General features: G+C 41.6%; 1 protein-coding gene across 5 annotated transcripts in view; it reads left to right on the forward strand.

The window, feature by feature from the left end:
* grid2 (glutamate receptor, ionotropic, delta 2) overlaps positions 1-20,020 on the forward strand; it is a 417,868-nt gene that overhangs the window by 373,260 nt on the left and 24,588 nt on the right. For all 5 annotated transcript variants that reach the window (XR_013823893.1, XR_013823894.1, XM_079896932.1 and 2 more), the window contains exon 14: positions 19,738-19,904. Coding sequence is in view for 3 of the 5 variants with exons in the window: in XM_079896932.1 (XP_079753058.1) it covers positions 19,738-19,904 (167 nt within the window). In the remaining 2 variants the exon portion in view is untranslated. The remainder of the gene's footprint in view (positions 1-19,737; positions 19,905-20,020) is intronic.

The following is a 20,020-nucleotide window of genomic DNA, read 5'->3' on the forward strand; positions in this document are numbered from 1 at the left end:
CCATTCATAGAAATACTACCTGGGCTTCACCCAGACTCCCATGCACCTGAATACACACAAACCATTCGTTATTACCTAGAAAACATGAGCATTCATGTGTGTATTTGCAGTTATGGAAAAATAATAACAGTAACGTCATGCATTGAATCGCATTTGACACCGCGAAACCTTTTCCCACTGTCTCAAACTGTGAATGCTGGTGTGTTACACACAATATTACTTTTTCCTGTCATTGAAAGTCCTGGTCGGATTTCATTTTTCCAAATCTTGGCTTACCTTTACAACACACTTTTGCACTTCATGATAGATTAATTCATTTTTTACAATATTAGTTGCCTCAAACAGGAGTTTCTTTGCAAATCTCAGGAGTTCTGACAGCATGTTGCTAAGCAAACAGCACAAGAGTCACCATGTCTGCGCTGGACACAACAAAATGACCGTTGCAAATCCATTTGTTCTTTGTGTCAGAAGTAGCGCGAGCACTTAAGGTACGTCAGAAAATAGAACAGGGCATCAGTTTACTGACGGTAATTTGTAGACGGCATAACTGATTCTAACAGGTTTTATCTGCTTTTTGTTGCTTTGCGCCAATCGAGTCTAGTGTAATAATCATGAATATACTATACGGTTATTTTTTTTTAATGAAATATACGTTCAATTATATTCATAGTTTTTAATTTTCAGAGCTTGTTGTAATACATTATATGAAGGATATGCAATGGTTTAAAGTGTAAATGGCTTAATAAGGTTGTATAATTAATAATTAAGTGTGGAAAATTATTTTATATAAATTATTTTTTCTTTTCTTTTTTTTAGGGCTGTCAAACGATTAATCGCGATTAATCGCATCCAAAATAAAAGTTTGTTTTTACATAATATATGTGTGTGTACGGTGTATAATTATTTTCTATATATAAATACACACACATGCATGTATATATTTAAGAAATATTTGCATGTATATACTGTGTATATATATTTATATTATATATAATTTATATTATATATAAATATTTTATATATAAATAACACATTTTTCTTAAATATATATGCATGTGTGTGTATTTATATATAGAAAATAATTATACTCCATACACACACATATATTATGTTAACACAAACTTTTATTTTGGATGCGATTAATCGCGATTAATCGTTTGACAGCCCTACTTTTTTTGTATTAAAGCCACAATTTTCCACCACAAGAACTATAACTATAAATATAATAACGTCTATAGAGATAACCATATTAGCATCCATACCAATAGACGACTATTATTTGTACACACTGCAGTTATGTCGTCTGTCACTTTAAATGCTTGAGCTTATTAAATCCAGGTGGATTCTGATTGGCTGCCAATGTTTTTATTGTTCTGAAAATGATTCCTACAGTATTGTTCCTCTGAGTCATTTAGTTATAGCTGTGGTGTTCTAGAATTAGATAGATTGCTAAAACTTGATAGTTATTGTTATAGTCAGTGTCCTTGGTGTAAACAGCCCATTTACACACCTAATTCCAAGAAGGTGGATGGGATAAGAGAAATTAAGATCATAAATAAGCTTATATTTAATTCAAAACTAAAATGTATTGGCAAATATAGTTCATTGTTATTAAAAAATATAATTTTACACCATTTTTGTCTTAGTATGTATTTGTATGTTTATTAGACTACAACACTGAACAGATGTGGTCACATTTAACGTTGTTCATTGGATTTTTGCATGCAAAATCCGCATTCAATGCAAATAATTTTGAGAATAGGAATTCATGCATTCAGGAATTTCACATGAGCACAAAATATTTTCCTGCTGACTTCGCAACGGGTTCAAGTCTTTCACAGATTCACCACGTTGACCAACAAAAAGCTGCTTGGATTGCTTCATGCATCGGTACAATATTGACTATATACTGCTAAATATTTTGCTAATTGACCTTTAGCTTAGCGACATGCTAACAGCTGTCACATCTGGAGTGTGCCTGTTACAGCATGCCTTAAGTCTCTGCCTGGAGGAAGTTTACAAGGTTTTGGAACAGAGCCAGAGTGTGCGACCTTAAATTATTCTAAAGTCGGAAGAAAGTGTGCTGTCTGTTGTGAGAGGACAGGCTTGCTGGAACTCTATATCTTTGTCATCTCAGCATGAGTAAAAACCATAAAATGTCACATCACAGCCACTCTTGATGCAGAGGACAGGGGCTTCATGAAGTGTGTATGTCGCAACTGTGAGGAGGACCAGAGATGGAGCGCTGCAGATGACAGCCACATGAGCGATGGGGAGTACTCTGATTATACAGCAGGGTGTGTGAGCATGCATGCGTTCAAAGATGTGCATGTGTGCACTCATATCAGTGAGTGCTAAGAATGTCAGGATGTCTGTGTCCTAGGGACTTTTGACAGCTTTTTCTTGCTATCTCTGCAGGGATTTAGTGAAGCCTGTATTTTCCTGCTTCATGGACAAGATGCATCCACTGATCCATGCTGTCATCACAAATAGACTGAGAGAATCAGCAGAAGAGCCATTACTTTCTGAACTATTTCAGTATTATGTACAAAAAAAAATGGTGTGGACCAAGACTTGACAGGCAGACTGTGATTCAGTGGGTGACCTGACTTTGAATCTTGCTTTTTGTTGTTTTTTGCAAGGAGTTAAAGAGATAGTTCATCCAAAAATGAAAATTCTGTTATTTACTCACCCTCATATCGTTCCCACATAACCCATATAAAGCAATTGTATCTCTTCACAAGAATTGGATTAAACCCCTCAATTCATATAGATTCATTTTATGAGGCCTTTATAACCTTTTTGTATCTTCTAAGTTTTGGTTACCTATACTTTCAATGGAGGAACAGAAACCTCTTTGAAATGGTTTGAAATGACTTAAGAGTGTAGAAGTTCTGTCCTTAAAGTGTTGTTGCAGAGATGACTTTCTTTGCAATCAATCTCTATATTCTCTGAGGCTAAACTTGCAGTCTCATGGCTGTCTTGGCTGCTTTATCTTTCGCCCTTTGTGTGGGAAGCTCAAAAGGATATGAACAGACCCTCTTCTCTTTTCTTTTGAAGGCTATGTCTAACAGTGGTGTGTTTGAGTAAATGATCAAAAGAACAATTCAGCTTATACATAGCCTCAAATTCAATGTTAAATAACCATTGTATTTTAGTTTTGTATGTGCAAACATTCATAGCACTTGGAGAGGTGGAAGCTTGCTGTAGGATTCCTTGAATCTGTTTGGTCAAGCAGTTTCCAAACAATGCTGAGAATTCAAAAGCAATGGGACTTTGTATTAGTGGTGAGCAGGGACGTCGTTAGGCCTATTTTAGGGGGGCTGAAGCTACCCCAAAATGTTCCTAAGCCCCCCTAAATGATAATAAGAACAACAATAACAATTCGATTTATCAATAACCGTATCCTCATCTGCTACAAAAAATAGCCGAAAAGTCGGAAGTTGGACTGAAGTACAAAGAGTCGTTGTGCTATCAAGATGATGCACCGCACCGTCTCGTTGCATTGGTGTGAACTGTGGCAGCTTTCAGAGCGCTGCAAGTAACTGGAGGATTCATCTCGTCTCGTCGTTACTCTAGTCTGAAGTTGAACTCGCTATGCACCAAACTTTGATTTACAAAGACGTGTTTACGCGCGTCTGGAGGTCCTGCGGCGCGTCAATTTCGCTTCAAACTTTTGCTTTTTACACGCGTCAATTTAGCTCTGGACGCGCGAATGGATTCAAAATGTTCAAGCGTCCAACTAGACGCGGTAGACGCGAATTTGACGGGCTATTCGCGTTTGGTGTGAACGCACTGTAATGGTGAAAGGAAGATTGGTAAGTGTCGTGATACAGAGTGAAATTGTAAGTTGTTTTTAATTACCTGCTTACCTTTAGCTACGTTTTCTTGAGGTAAAGGAAAGGGGATATTTTGGTTTGCTATGGAAAACTGTAGTCAGGCTAGAGTGTACCCTGGGGGCTAAGCACCCCCTGTCTTCCAATCCTAGTGACGTCCCTGGTGGTGAGGATATTTTTAGCGATTCTTTCCACAGGTTATATTGTTACCCGAGTAGGTGGTCTTTATGAGGGAGTTATTGACTCATTCATTCATTCATTCATTCAAATACATAAAAAAGATTAATTCATGAATTAAACAAGTGATGTTCTTTATGAGTGACTCATTGAATCATCCACTCCAACGATTTGTTCAAAAACACTGATTAATTCAGGAGCCTAACGTCTTTGTTTGGAATTATTTTTGTTGGCTGAGCAAGTAACAATATTTTTATCTAAAATGTAAGTTACTCGATATTAACTTACCGTTTTGGCTCATTTTTCCTTGCTTTGTGTCAATGTATTTCTTGTCAAACCTATGTTGACATAGATGTTTGAGTAAAGAGAACTGAAACAATGGATGGGAGATGAAAGTGTGTATTGTCAGATTTGAATGACTTATATTGTCATCATGAACGGTGAAAAACAGTCATGTCCCTTTCACTTATTCTTTCTGTCAGCCATTGAGCAACGTTTGAGTAATTGTAGAGTAATTTGAAGAATTGTCCCTTATTTAAGACTTAAAACGTCTCAGATGTCTTTAGTTCATTTATAATGTGCTCCCGGTTCCCTTTATTTTCACTTTTTGTAGACATATACATATATCCACAGATAATTGTCCATTACCGTTTATCTGTTCACTACTTTTGTGAAAAGAGAATGTACTGTATTTCTTGCTGTCACCATCAAACAAGCGAGAATGTTGACATTTGATCCACGACTAGTCAACACAAATTGCCGACTAGTGTCAAAACAGTCAAGAAAGACAATCAGAAAGAAAGCAGTGTTAAGGATAAAGAGTTAGGAGACATTGATGAGAATTGGCACACTATAGTATACTAGTCAGATTCAGCGTGGGTGACTCCTGTCAAGGAACGCTCCTACCAACCTTTGTTAAATATAGGCATTCATGCATCTTTTGTATTATTATTATTATTCCAAAGTAGATAGAAATGTTCTATATGAGTCGATGCTTTTCTTTTAAGAAATGAAAACAGGAAATGAGAATTACACTTCTTTTTGTTGTTCACTATTCCCACTAAATGTCAGAGGCATAATTCATCTGTTTCAGCAATCAATATCCTACATGTCATATTATCCCTCAAATGTTCCCTCCCCGCTGAACGCACTGCTGTTTTCCATTTTCCTGTTGGAGCCTTATGGAAAATTGACTAGTATATGACTGCAAAATGTTACAGCTGTGACTTTGACATAATGATTTTTTTTTTTTTTTTTTTTCATGTTAGAAACCGAATCAGGAGAAACTATTATATTTATTGATTGGTACTTCTTTTTGGAATTATCCATTTTGTTGTAGTTTTTTAAAGGGATAGTTCACCCAAAATGAAAACTGACATAATTTACTTACCCTCATGTCGTTTCTTTCTTCTAGAGAACACAGTAGAAGATATTAAGAAGTTTTTCGTCCATACAGTGAAATTCAATGGGGTCCAATATTGTTTTGTCAATGTATGGACAAAAAAGCTCTTCAAAATATCTTCTTTTATGTTCCACAGAAAAAAAAAAATTAATGCAGCTTGGGAGTGGGACAACATGAGGGCTGTGTAAATTATGCTGGAAGTTTCATTTTTGGGTGAACTATCCCTTTTAAGAAATAATAAGTGGTATGTAAGACAGGTGATCGTATAAGCTTGTTTTGGTTTGCAAATTAATATCTCTTTATGCTATAGAGACTGCAATGTAAACTGTCTTTTAAAGCCATAGTTTCTGAATATATTGATAATTTTCCTCCATTATTCTTCACATTGAACAGTCTATAAGGAGTTATCTTTGGAATATTGCAAAACAACAGATTGAAAAAGATGAGTGAAAAAATAAAGATTCATGCCATATCCCATTAGCAACAGTATTTCAGTTCTAGCTCAGTGAGCTGTCCTGGACTGTTTCTCAAACATCTGTGCCTAATTATTCCTCACTCCCTTATAGATCCTGTCTTTGGGAAAGAGGTACGTCCTTTTGCATATGGTCTGTGATGGACTATTAATTGCTTTTCCTTCATTTTCTGTTGGATAGAGAGTACTAATGACAGCTCAAAGCCAATTAGAGAGGAGAAGAAACATGGGAGAGGAAGTTGTCACATATTGGTGTCTCTCCATGTTGTCTCCATTGAGTGCAGATTCGAGCACAGGCCACCTGGGTGTGTGATTTCAGTGTACCCTGCGTGAGAGCTTGTAAAGACCATTGCTCAGCTGTCCCTCTTTAAAAACAGCTAATTAATGATATCCTCAATGCGTTTTCTATTTATTTCAGTGGCTCTCTGCTAAAAAAAAACAAAATTGCCAGATGACTGTGTAATGTATGGAAATTTTGAAAAACATTTATATTGTCTTAAATACGAGGCGCTGCGCTTCGCTTCGCTTCACTTCGCGTCCAGTGTGCGACCCCCTTTAACGTTACGTTTTGAGTGGATGAATGATGAGCGCGAGACGCTGAAATGGATGCCAATAAGATTCTGAATGGAAAGTTTACTTTTAAAAAGTTGCCAAATGGTTCAGTTGACAAGACCAAAGTGATCTGTGTGTTTTGTCGTTGTGAACTGAGCTATCATCGCAGCACGTCCAGTCTGAAACACCACTTGATGGCCAAGCACACACACAGCTGATGCGAATTCTCCGCCCCCTCGTCAATATCAGGACCTCGTCAGTATTTCTTTCACCATTTTATTGATGGACAGTGTTACATTGTGTGAGAGATTATTTGCTCCAAGTGAGAATGTTAGTGTGAAATTGAACACTACAGTATATGCCAATGTTGTTTTCAGTAAAAAGCATTTGCACAAAGCAAGCCGATCCACTTTTCCATGTTGATAAGAGCATTAAAATGAGAAAAAGTAATGGGACAAAAAGAAATCAAGAGACATTTAGAATAGATAAAAATGTGCGATTAATCGCGAGTTAACTATGACATTAATGCGATTAATCGCAAATTAAATATTTTAATCGTTTGACAGCACTAATATATATAAAGGGCTTGACATTAACTTTTTTGATCCCCAGCCACTGTGGCTAGTAGTTTTCCAAAGTTACTAGCCACTCACATTTTCACTGGTCACAATTTTGACCGATACCATGGGGAAAAATATAAAACTTAAAAACAATAATTTGGCAGCAGGTATATTAAGCTCCTGTCACTTTAAGACCTGACGCACATATCCATTATACTGTTACTCTTGCGTTTTCTTTCTCAACTGTTTACGTTCATTCAAAACATAACTGACTGTGTTTATGTGAATACTCTCTAAGACCGGAATTTTGACATTATTTTATGTGTATTTGACTTTAAGCGCAATAAGCAGAGAAAACAAACTCAAGCCGGCTTTATGTGTGCACACTTTCCCACGCCGAAATTACTGTGGTATCGTGTATTACAGTTTTTCTCAATTGCTTAAACACTATAACCAGGCTTTTGAGCTAAATTTTCAAAACCATAATGCCATTTATCAAAAAGCACACCCATTTCACTAAACTATAAACACTATTCCCTGTTTTGACACATGAGTCAGATTTGTTGAACTTTCACTGCAAAACTCTACACACAAATCCCTTCATTTCTCATTGCCTACACCATGTTGTCATTTAGAAAGCACTAGCATTCAATATTGTTCACTCAAGTCAGCACAGCTTCAGCTCAGTTAGCACACAATTACCCAGGTGGAAACACTAAGAGTCAAAATTTAACACACATCAACCAGATCCTTCAATAGATATATAAAAGGGCCCAAATCAGATTATTGAGTTTTGGAACAATGTATCCAGAAAGACATGAAGGAAGAGATCGAGGAGGGATAAGGAGGAGGAGGAGGAGGAGGAGGAAGGACAAGAAGACGAGCAGTCTCAGATGAGACCCACTCTAGTTGCCCATGTCTTTATCAATGGTATGATGAGGGAGGGGCTACGAGTAAGGCCAAATTTGAGGTGCTTTACCGTCGCCTCGAGAGCCTTCAGGGAGGTGTGGTGACAAACAAAATTCACTGAATAAAAGACAAACATTTCCAATAGTCTTTGATGAGGTTTATTTTCTTGCAAGAAAAGGCCAGCAGTCATACAGTCACACAGAGTGGCTGCAGAGTGTGACAGTGAAGGCATCCTTTCTCCTTTATAGTCTTGACTCCCAGAATGTTATCTTTCTAGGCCAGTGATGGTATTTCAACCATATGTGGAACATACTTAGATGTGTTCATCATATTGTATCCTTGAGTGGAGGCCCTCCTGTCACGACCAACACTCTTTACCATTCCAATACAATTCAATATTAGAATAAGGTTTGTGTGTGCTCTTATACTGTCATATGATGGTCACACACATCTTAAGTAAATATTAAAAAAAAATTAGAGGAGAAAAAAAAAGTAAAACAGGGAAAAAAAGTTTTTTTTTGTTTTGTTGTGTGTGTGTTTTACTGTGTAGTACATGAATGAATAAAAATGTGCCAGTGTATCCATTGGTTGTGTCTTTTGTGTTCATCATGTGAAAAGGTTTGAGGGGGGAGGGGGTTTGGGGACCACAAGCAACATAACTTACCAGTTTTGGAAATGTTGTTTTGAATTTATTGCACCAGTGTGTTAGACTATGTTGTAATGTGTGTGATTTTGAGGGCTTGTGTGTCCTGTCTGAGGGCAAAGTTTGGTTTTTCAGCAAGAGTGAATGGTTTTGAGTGTAGAGCTTCATTTTGACCTGAAAATAGGATGTTTGGTGAATTGGGTGAGACGTTATGGATTTGTGTTTACAGTTTTGAGAATACGAGGCATAGTTTCAAGAAATGTGTTTAAGCAATCGAGAAAAACTGTAATAGGTATCTATTCTGCGGAAAATTAGTATTGGAAGAGTTTACGATATTTCAGTATCGATATGTATCAATTTATTTATTTATTTTTTTTGACAACATTGCACTTAGTTTATTATTGAAGATGCCTTTTTAAAAGTCTACATTTGAACAATGTATATATTATATATAAATTTCAGCCCACCAAAGTGGCTAGTAGGACTGACTGTGTTACACGCCACTGCTGAAATCCACCCGCATTTGGCTGATTGGCAGGTGTTAATGTCAAGTCCTGATATATCTTCTTTAAATGATGACTATGTATGAACTATCCTTTTAAACAGCACATTGGTTAAAGAAGGCCCTAAAATTACTGTAACCACTTAGCATTTCTGAATGAGGCAAAGTATAATTTAAAGTATCATTTTCTCTTTTTTCTCTTGACTTTTGCTTGTGATAGGGAGTTCAGCTTAGATAAAGTTTGAATTGAAAAAAAAAAACTATTCAAAAATGTATTTATTTATTTATTTTCAGTCAAGACAAGTACAAATTATACAAACATTCAGTATTTGTGTTTTATTTTAGATTTGCTTGGAAATGTTGCCCATTTCTGTAAAAATGGTAATCATGGGTTAAATTATAATCTGAAAGAATATGGATGTTTTAAACATAAATGGATCTAATGAAAAAGTGCTTTGGAAAGAAATGAAAGAGAGCCCACTTTGGGCTCCACGCTGGGGACCAATTCTCAAAACAGAATGAAGCCGACCTTAATGGAGGTCAGGCTGTTCCATGTACAAAATCTTGCGGCTGGCATAGTGGCCTCTGGGACATTGAGCCCAGGCCGTTTGAAGAAGTCTCAGCAGGAAAGCCGAGGACAAAGCTGATTGGCTCTAAGTAATGTCGTCCTGGGAGATGATCACTCAGCAGGAATATTCTCCTTCATCAAATGAAGCAGGTCTCTCTCCACACTTCCTCGGGTTCTCTGCAGCATGGTCTCTGAAAAATCTTTTGCTTTTGACCTTTTGGAGTTAGAACCCGATAAAGAGAGATTTGATAAGGTTGACTTAAGGTTCCGAATAGAAATGTAACTAGTTTTCATCTAGAGCAAAATAAATCCAAGATATTATGCCCTGCAACTCAAAACCATTCGGAAGAATGCTACAAATGAAAACTGTTAGCACTACACCCTTCAACGATGTGCATGTAAATCAATTGGCTCATATTTTAATGCACATCGTCTTACTGAATAAAAGCTGTTTTTTATGCACATTTGGGAAATGTATTCACATCTTGCGGTCTCTATCCAGCATTTTTTTTATATCTTATCTCAAAATTCACACTAAAATATATGGCTGCAAACCCAGCATATGAAGACCAGCAGGCAAACTAATTTGGAAAATATCTGAAATTATGCCTGTTATGCCTACACCTTAAACAAATGTGGGCGAAAGAAGTCAAACTATGCTGCTTTTTGGAAATATATGCCTTGGATAATGTTGGAGCATTATGAATATATCCTTTTAAACACTTTCATTACTGCTGTTCTGGGGAAGATTTATATAATTTATATTAGATTATATAAAATTTCTCTGGGCTGTTCTTTCCAAATTAAATATGTGTCCGCAATATAGGTCTGGCAGTATAAGTGGGTACTTAATTCACTTGGGTAACTTTGAATGAACTGGGTTTAAAAAAAGAAAGAAAGTAAAAACAACCTCTGCACCTTGTGAAAATTATGCAGCTGTGTCCTTTTGGAAGTTATTGATTTCATAAAAGCTTTGATTCGTTTCTTACTATAGGACTTACTTCGCAGTAAATATCAATTGAATCCTGCTGTTGTCATTTTCTCAAGCCATCAAAACCATGAGAGTGTTGCGAGCAGTACATTTCCGAAACAGTCGCATCCAATGTGTGCCTTTATTTTAACTCAGTGCCCTGTTGTTAGCAGGAAACGTTGAATATGTATGGATGAATATAAATCTAATGAGGGCATGTGCTTGATGCCTCCTTTAAAAACAATGTACTGATTAGGATGCACTGAGCATTGTTTGCTTTAGGGAAAATGGCTTCAAATAATTACCTTGGCACAATTAAAATCACAGCCACTATGTTTGCTATGGCTGGAGGGCTGTAGGACATGCTTCACTTTTCTGTCAGTAATGTACTCCGGGGTCAAGAAGTTTCTCTTTTTCTCACCTTTTTTGCCACTTTCAACCAGTGGTACTGTATATTTCTTCACTGTTTGCAGGCCCTGTCTCTGTCACATGCCCATTATAATGCAGCTGTGGCAATTTTATCACCTGCAATTGTACCACGGGCAATTTTTTTCTCTGCTGCCTGAGTTCAATTGAATTAAAATCAATAGAAAAGGCCTCCGGTATTACAAAACAATCTCTATTCAGCTTCTCAATTTAATGTACTTATGTTGTGGTGAGAGGTGTGTGCTTGCGTGTGTGTGTGTGTGTGTGTGTGAATACATACAAGATGAATACGCAATCTTACAGAGATACAGAGTACACAAGAATAATTTGTAGAATTATTATTATCAATCACCATGTACATGTCAATACGATATTTAACAGATTTTTTTATAATTATTTTCATGTTCTTAAATAAAATAAAAATCATTTTAAATGCTACAAGTGAATTTAGGTGTCAAATTATTAGTGTTTTTAAACATTAACTTTAGATGACGGGAAAGGTAATCTACATGTAAACATTGGGGGAATGAGCTGCACAATTAAACAATATCGACTGATTACAATAAATAAAAAATATCTCTAATATTGGCCAACAGCTGATATACATTACTTGCCCACCGCCCCCACAAAAGCAAGAGAGCTTTTGTTAATAAAAGTAGTTAATAAAATTCTTCATTTAATATAAGTGAAATTGTCTTTTTTTATTATTATTGTTGTGTTTTCATTAAAAAAATAATAATGAACCACAGCATTCACAGAAAACTAAGCATTCATTTTAAGAGGAAAATTCAAAGATATTTTATTTATTTATGGTATACAACATGGGTATACCATATCATATTATTAAAATAAGTGAACATGATGATGGACTGGAGTAGTAGGCCTATATTCGATTTCATTTAAGTCATTCAACTGCGCTCTCAGAGTTACATTTATACTTACAAAGAGCCTTTGAGTCATCTACCACAGGTGTAATCCACGTTTTGAGAGTTGGCTCACTCTCACACACTTTACTGTTGCCACAACTTATATTTAGGCCACTTTGGCATAGCAATTACTTGAATTTACAGGTACAAGTTCAAGTAGATCCCTTATCGCGCTAAAAACCTGTCACTCATGAATCATCAGGTACAGTATGTCTGCTATCGCTCTTACCAACACTAGCCAACTCTGCAGTGTGTGTGTGTGTTTAGTAATGGCATGATGATTGATTGGATGGAGTACATGCACACTTGGGGGGGCTTTCTTTTCGTTAACCAATTAGTCTATAAAATTTTGATCTTTGAAAGCCGCCAAACTGACCCCAAACCTGCCCAAATTTTGTCCACCCACCCAAATCTTTTTTTACCCGCACAATCAAATTCAAAACTGCCCAATCTGGCAGCACTGCATAGATCCCCCTTAATTTTTTCTTGGACTCTCATCACCCCTGCTTCCCATAGTCATGTAGTGTTACCTGTGGTTATTATACAGCTCTTGTGAAATAATTCTGATTGGTCAATCACGCAATCCAGCTATATGCTATCCCCCGATAACAACTGGTAAAAACTGATAACACAGACTCATCCGGGTAACCGTCGCTGAAGTCGGCGCTTTACACTCCTGGAAGTTTTGTGTTTGGTGAGCTAATAAAATATTAAAACTCACTCAATATTTTGTGTACAGTTATTTTAATTATGTCATCCGTAATCACAGACCCGCTCTCTTGTTTCATACAAACGCAGCTGCTGCCATTTTGCGACTATTGTTCTCTTTCATACACTCAACGCTGCGGATAGCGCAGTGGGATATTCTCTGAATGTGCCGATTGTCTGAAGCCCTATAGAATCACGCCAATTCATTGGCTGATGGCGCTCGCGCAGTCTGGCTCCGCCCCGACGCTCTTACGTCGCATCATTACATATTCGCGCGCGCGCCATCTGATCCTCAGATTTCTCTGCCTTCAGAACGAAGCGGTCACGTTGCCCTTCGCTCTTGATTTTTCTAAGCTCATACGACTTCTGGATTATTCTCGGCGCTTCTGCGACTGTTCAAGCGGAACTCTGTTTCTCCTTACGGTGAAGTTGCCATGGAATACCGACGCTGTTCTCCGCCATGTGCTCGTTACATCGCTAACGACGACCCGCACAGTAAGTGTGTTAAATGTTTGGGTTTTTCACATGCGCACGAGGCAGTCATAGGATCGTCTAAATGCAAATTCTGTGAAAATTTGTTGCTCAAAACCCTCAAATCGCGGCTCGCGGTTTTTGAGAGGGAATCATTCGTCCCCCCCTGTCGCGCTCCCGAGGCCTCTCGAGGATCCGCGACTTGGGGTTCGGATGTAGAGCTTGAGGATGTGGAGTTCGAGCAGACGAGCCCCGCTCTTTCTCTCCCTCCCTCCCCTCGGCACGCGCGAGGCATGCCAGTCGAATTTTCATACGATTATTTGCGCCCCAGCCCGGGAGCACCCGACGCGGTTTCTTTCGGGCTGGAGGATGTACTTTTTACCGAGACTTCCGACTCCGAGGATTTCGGGCCTACTCTCGCCGACGAGGTTATCCCGCCTAGCGGCCAGGAGGCGCGGCCTACTGCGGCCTACGCGGAGCTCGTTGATGTACTTTCGCGCGCTACGGAGAAGCTCGCTATTGATTGGCCCGACGAGCCCCGCGAATCTCAGTCGTCGAAACTCGACGAGAGACTTCTCAGTGGCCCTAATTCTAGGCCTCAACGGAGAAAGCTGCCATTTTTCAGTGATCTGCATCACGAGATTTCCAGATCCTGGAAGCAGCCTTTCTCTGCGCGCCTCACTAATGCGGCAGCTGCTGATTTCACCAACCTAGTAGGTTCTGTGGAACAGGGCTATTCCGCCGTTCCGGCGATTGAGGAGACTTTAGCCGACCATCTTGCTCCGTCCTCTGCACCGTCCTGGAAGTCGCGCCCCCTCCTCCCCTCTAAAGCATGTAGGACTACCTCCTCTCTAATTGGGAAATCCTACATGGCGGCTGGGCAGGCAGGCATGTCCCTGCACACTATGGCCATTCTTCAGGCCTACCAAGCAGACGTCCTGAAGGAAATGGACGAGGGCGATGGCATGACCCCTGAAGCAGTCAAGGAGCTTCGTAAGGCTACGGATTTAGCCTTAAGAGCCACCAAACATACAGCACGCGCTATAGGTCGCTCTATGGCTGGTTCCGTTGCGGTGGAGCGCCACTTGTGGCTTAATCTCACGGAGATCCGTGACAAGGAGAAGGTTTTCCTCCTGGACGCCCCCATTTCTCAAACAGGTTTGTTTGGTGAGGCGGTCAACACAGTGGTTGAGAAATTCCGCTCCTCCAAATCCCAATCGGCCGCGTTCAGACAGTTCATGCCCAGGAGGGCTAGGGAACCTTCTGCTCCCTCCCCTGTTCGACCCAGAGAACGTCCCTCTTTTAGACCGGAGTTCTCTTCCAGGAGGAGCGAACCGGTGCATCCCCCACCTACCACTGTTTGGGGAGCCCGCGGTCGCCCGTTTCCCCGTCAACGGCCTCACAAGCGCCTCCAGATGAAGCGGTCCGACAAACCGACCGCTCCGGCGGCCCAGAGCCGTTCCTGACCCTCCGGTCGGAAAAAGGAGAGCTCCTCTGCTTCCTCAAGGTTGGGACAGACCGCGCAAGCGTTTCTGCCCACCTCCCAGCTCTCCTTTCCTTGTCCTGTCACCTTCGCCACTCAGAGTGTCTCGAAGTGCAGGCCATTTTTCACCATCTCGACTCAGCCCGGCGCGGGAGGAAGGAGACGCTTTTTGCTTTCTCCCCTCACCCCCGACACTCTCTATAACTGCCGGTCGCATCCTCGGAGGCACTTTTCGCTTTCCTCCGGAACAGGCGGACCTGGTCACCATGACCCCAGCATCGATGCCTCCCATCACGTGCCAGGACGCCAAGGGCTCTCCTGCACAGTCAACTTCTCTACCCCACAAACGTCAACACGGCACCCTCACTCAGGTATGTCGTCTGCATTACAACATCCCTCTTCCTCTTTCACATTTCTTTCAAGAGTGGGATCGCTTACCAGGAGTATCGTCTTGGGTTCTTCGCACAGTTCGGTTCGGCTACACTCTTCAGTTTTGCCGCAATCCCCCTTGTTTCAACGGGGTCTTTCCTACCGTAGTAGACAGCGCCACTCAGGCTTCTGTACTTCAGCAGGAAATTTCATCCCTCCTTCTCAATGGAGCGATAGAAGAGGTTCCTTCAGGGGAAACCGAACGGGGCTTTTACAGCCGCTATTTCCTGGTCCCGAAGAAGGGCGGCGGTTTGCGTCCCATACTGGACCTCCGCCGACTGAACTTCGCCCTTTACAAAGGGAAATTCAAGATGTTGACGCTGAAAGCTATCATATCTCAGATTCGGCCAGGGGATTGGTTCGTGACAGTAGACCTAAAGGATGCTTACTTTCACATCCAGGTTGTACGGCGACACAGGCAGTTCCTCAGGTTCGCCTTTGGAGAAAGAGCGTTCCAGTACAGGGTCCTTCCATTCGGCCTCGCTCTGGCCCCGAGGACATTCACGAAGTGTATGGATGCAGCTCTGGCCCCATTGCAGCTCCAGGGCATCCGTATTCTAAATTACCTGGACGATTGGCTCATTTTAGCCCAATCCAGGGAGTTAGTGACCCACCACAGAGACATCGTCCTGAGTCATATCCAGTCTCTCGGTTTGAGGTTGAACTCGGAGAAGAGTGTTCTTGCTCCGGCTCAGAGCACCGTTTTCTTGGGAGTGAACATGGATTCCGTTCTCATGCAGGCCCGATTGGCTCCTGCACGGATTTCCAGTCTGACGACATGCGTGGCCCATTTTTCGCTAGGCCACCATGTGTCTGTGGGCACTTGCCGCAGGATGCTGGGCCTTATGGCCGCGGCCTCCTCCGTGCTACCGCTGGGCCTGCTCCACATGAGACCTTTCATGTGGTGGATGAAGCTCTCAGGGGTTCGGCCCTCCGGGCCAACCCTTCGCCTACTGAAGGTATCGCGCAGTTGCTTTCGAGCCCTGTCAGTTTGGCGGGACCCTCTTTTTCTTCAAAAAGGGGTCAGCATGGGTGCGGTATTTCGTCGCCAGATGATTACGACGGATGCCTCTCTCACCGGCTGGGGAGCAGTTTTCGAGGGCAGACCAGCATGTGGTGTCTGGACTGGCGAGACTCTCTCTTGGCACATCAACTGCCTGGAGTTAAGAGCCGTTTTTCTGGCTCTGCATCATTTTCTCCCTCTTCTGGAGGGACACCATGTAATTGTCAGGACAGACAACATGGCAGTGGTGTCTCATGTAAACCGACAGGGGGGTTCTCGGTCACGCACCCTGAACAGGCATGCGCGTCACCTTCTCCTGTGGTCTCAGAGCAGATTCCTTTCTCTGAGAGCAGTTCATGTCCCAGGGATTCTGAACCTCGCAGCAGACTTTCTGTCGAGGCAGAAACTCAGATCGGGAGAATGGATGTTGAACCGCCAGGCAGTGGCCCTGATCTGGGAGGTTTTCGGAGAAGCGGAAGTGGACCTCTTTGCATCTCAAGAGTCGTCCCAATGCCCGCTTTGGTTCTCCCTGAGTCCCCCGGCTCCATTAGGGATAGATGCGTTCGCTCACCCTTGGCCAACGCGGAAACTCTATGCCTTTCCGCCCATCAAACTGATCCAGGCGGTCTTGGCCAGAGTGAGAGAGAGCGGAGTCCGCCTCCTCCTGGTAGCTCCGTTCTGGCCGTCCCAGCCATGGTTTTCGGAGCTAATTCCTCTGCTGGAATCTTCCCCCTGGAAGATCCCGGTCAGGGAGGACCTGCTGTCCCAACTGCAGGGCAGGATATGGCATCCTCGCCCAGACATGTGGAAGCTGTATGTTTGGCCGATCAGAGGCCGTTAGCATTAAGTTCTGATCTCCCATCTGACGTTCAGGAGACCATTGCGAGTGCTAGAGCCCCTTCTACAAGGAGGCTATATTCTTCCAAATGGAAGGTGTTTGAGACATGGTGCTTAGCACATGATAGGAGTCCAGTTAACTGCCCTGTTGGTTCAGTATTGGAATTCCTGCAGGAGAAGTTTGCTTCTGGAGCAGCTGCTACCACTCTCAGAGTTTATGTCGCAGCTATTGCAGCGCATAGGGAATCGGACGAGATTCCCCTGGGGAAACTAAGGTTAGTTTCGGCCTTCATGCGTGGGGTTAAGCGCCTGAAACAGGCTCGCTCCCCTAGAGTTCCCTCATGGGACCTTTCTGTTGTCCTAGAGGGTTTGACGAAGGCTCCCTTTGAGCCCTTAGAGTCAGCTCCGGAGCGGATTCTGACTCTCAAGGTTTCTCTTTTGTTGGCTTTGTCATCATTAAAGCGTGTAGGAGACTTACAAGCTCTTTCTGTTAGCGAGTCTTGCTTGGACTTTGCTCCTGGCTTGGTCAAGGTTTCCTTGAGGCCGAGACCAGGGTATGTTCCCAAAGTTCTTTCCACAACTTTCCGCTCACAGGTGGTTAACCTTAACGCTTTCCACCCTCCTCCATTTTCTTCTGAGGAAGATAGGAAGCTTAACTTGCTCTGCCCAGTTCGTTCTCTTAAGATATATGTAGACCGCTCAGGCGGTTGGAGGAAATCTAACCAGCTTCTGGTTTGCTTCGGTGCTGGCCGCCGTGGGCTTGCTGCATCAAAGCAGAGGATTTCTCACTGGGTTACAGAAGCTATCTCGTTGGCTTACGAGGTGCGTGGCTTTCCTTCACCTCTTAGCATTAGAGCACATTCCACCAGAAGTGTGGCATCTTCTCAAGCTCTTTTTAGAGGAGCACTTTTGGAGGACATTTGTGTTGCGGCAGGCTGGTCCTCTCCGCACACTTTTGTAAGGTTCTATAATTTGGATCTTGACATGACCCCGGGTTCCCAGGTTCTTTCTGTTTGAACTCCTCTTGGTCGTTGTCTATTTTTGTACCAGTCATGGAAAGCGCTCTAGCTTGGCGAGTTTGGTAGTCCGTTCCCACTGCGCTATCCGCAGCGTTGAGTGAACCTATGAAAGAGAACGTCTCTGGTTACTTGCGTAACCTATGTTCTCTGAATAGGGAACGAGACGCTGCGTTAGCTGCCAAGCTCCTCGCGCTGCTGACAGTTTTCTTTTCGGCAGAGAAATCTGAGGATCAGATGGCGCGCGCGCGAATATGTAATGATGCGACGTAAGAGCGTCGGGGCGGAGCCAGACTGCGCGAGCGCCATCAGCCAATGAATTGGCGTGATTCTATAGGGCTTCAGACAATCGGCACATTCAGAGAATATCCCACTGCGCTATCCGCAGCGTCTCGTTCCCTATTCAGAGAACATAGGTTACGCAAGTAACCAGAGACGTTTTGTACACTGTAATGGATTATAAAATAACAAACAGGTAAGATTTTAAAACAGTTTCATCTCAAATCAATATCTCTTATCCCTATTATTTATGTGGTGCAATACCTAAACTTAACATCTACCTTACTAGCTATTAATGAGCAGCGGTTAGGGGTTTATTGACAATTATTGCAAAACTGCAATGGGCCCATTTCTAAAGCTCTCACCCGAGCATATTGAACACTTTTGAAGGGATGCTGAATGAGGGGGAGAGTAATCGGTCAGTTAGGGGGAGAGTTATCATATCTGTAAGCAGCGAAGTTGCATCTGCATTCGTTGCAGTGAAATGACTGCTGCTCTTATCTAAATAAGCTCTTGATGTGAGAAAATTCTCAGTGTTTTCTGAAGCCAGGAGCCACTTGCAGACCATTTTAGTGCTTAACAGACTGACCTGTAGTTACACGCTATGTCTGGTAAGCCGTTTGGAGTAAATAAGATGTTTACTCATTTAATAGTGATTTTCTCTGAAGGCAGTCTCTCTGATCTAGCTCTGTCCTGTTGCAGACTATTTTGAAATGCCTGAAAAATTCATGAGAAGGCTATTAAAATGTTTTTGCCTAAAAGTCAGCCTTGTCTACCATCAAAAAACCCACGCAAATGTGTGTACATATTTTACATCAACATTTAACGGTATCTTAGCATGATGTTGCTTCAAAATATATCTTTGGATGTTGAACTGCAGACAGGCTGGAACTGAAAAAGAAAGCTCTCTGGTTTTCATTAAAAGATCATTTCTTTTTTTCTTTTTTTTTTTTACGCAAGACTTTCGTAACCTTGAAATGTTCTCTCAGAGGATAGAGGCCATCTTTCTCTTGAACTGTTCAAGGATAGCATCTTCAGTATTGGAAATGAATACCCCTTTTTTCTGTAGCTGTTGAATAAAAATAGGCCTCTTTTAGAATTGAATTCATTCGTAGAGCTGAAGATTAAAGTCTAGAGCTTTTGATTTCAAAGAGCAAAGATTGTGAGTATTTAGAACTCTATATATTTTTGAAATTGTTTTGGTAGAAGTAAAATTTAGAAACAGCAACCCTGCAAACTAAGTTTGAAGATGTAAAACCTCCTTGTGCGTGGCTTCTCAACCATACTTAATAAACAATTAATGCTAAAAGAGCAGCGAAGTCCTGCTGGGATTTAATTAAGGCTTGATTATTTTTCAGCAATGGTGCTTTATGTGGACCAGCCACTTTTGATAAATGTTCAGCACCTGGTTGCGTTATTTAAGGATAGTTGGTTCCCACCTGATTTGGTTTTGAATTCGTCCTCATGTGCCTCTCTGTTTTTCTTTGAACGTGATCTCCATTACGGATTTCCATTAACTCTCCTGTTCTTTTGTGTACACATGTATGTCTTTTTTCTCACCCTCTTAGGTGAAGTACGGGCGTTTTGCATTTGTGTGGGATGCAGCTGTCCTGGAGTATGTGGCCATTAATGATGAGGACTGCTCGCTCTACACCGTGACCAACAATGTGGCTGACAGGGGCTACGGCATCGCGATGCAGCATGGCAGTCCCTACAGGGACATCTTCTCTCAGAGGTACTGGATGATGAGATTCTTATTATCCATATATAGCCATTCGTCTCTGGGGCCCTGCTGTTATATGAGAAGTGATTTTTTTTAAAGGAAAATTTAAATTTAAATGTGGCATTTAA

Source organism: Squalius cephalus (assembly GCF_949319135.1).
Source record: "Squalius cephalus genome assembly, chromosome: 16".
Taxonomy (NCBI): domain Eukaryota; kingdom Metazoa; phylum Chordata; class Actinopteri; order Cypriniformes; family Leuciscidae; genus Squalius; species Squalius cephalus.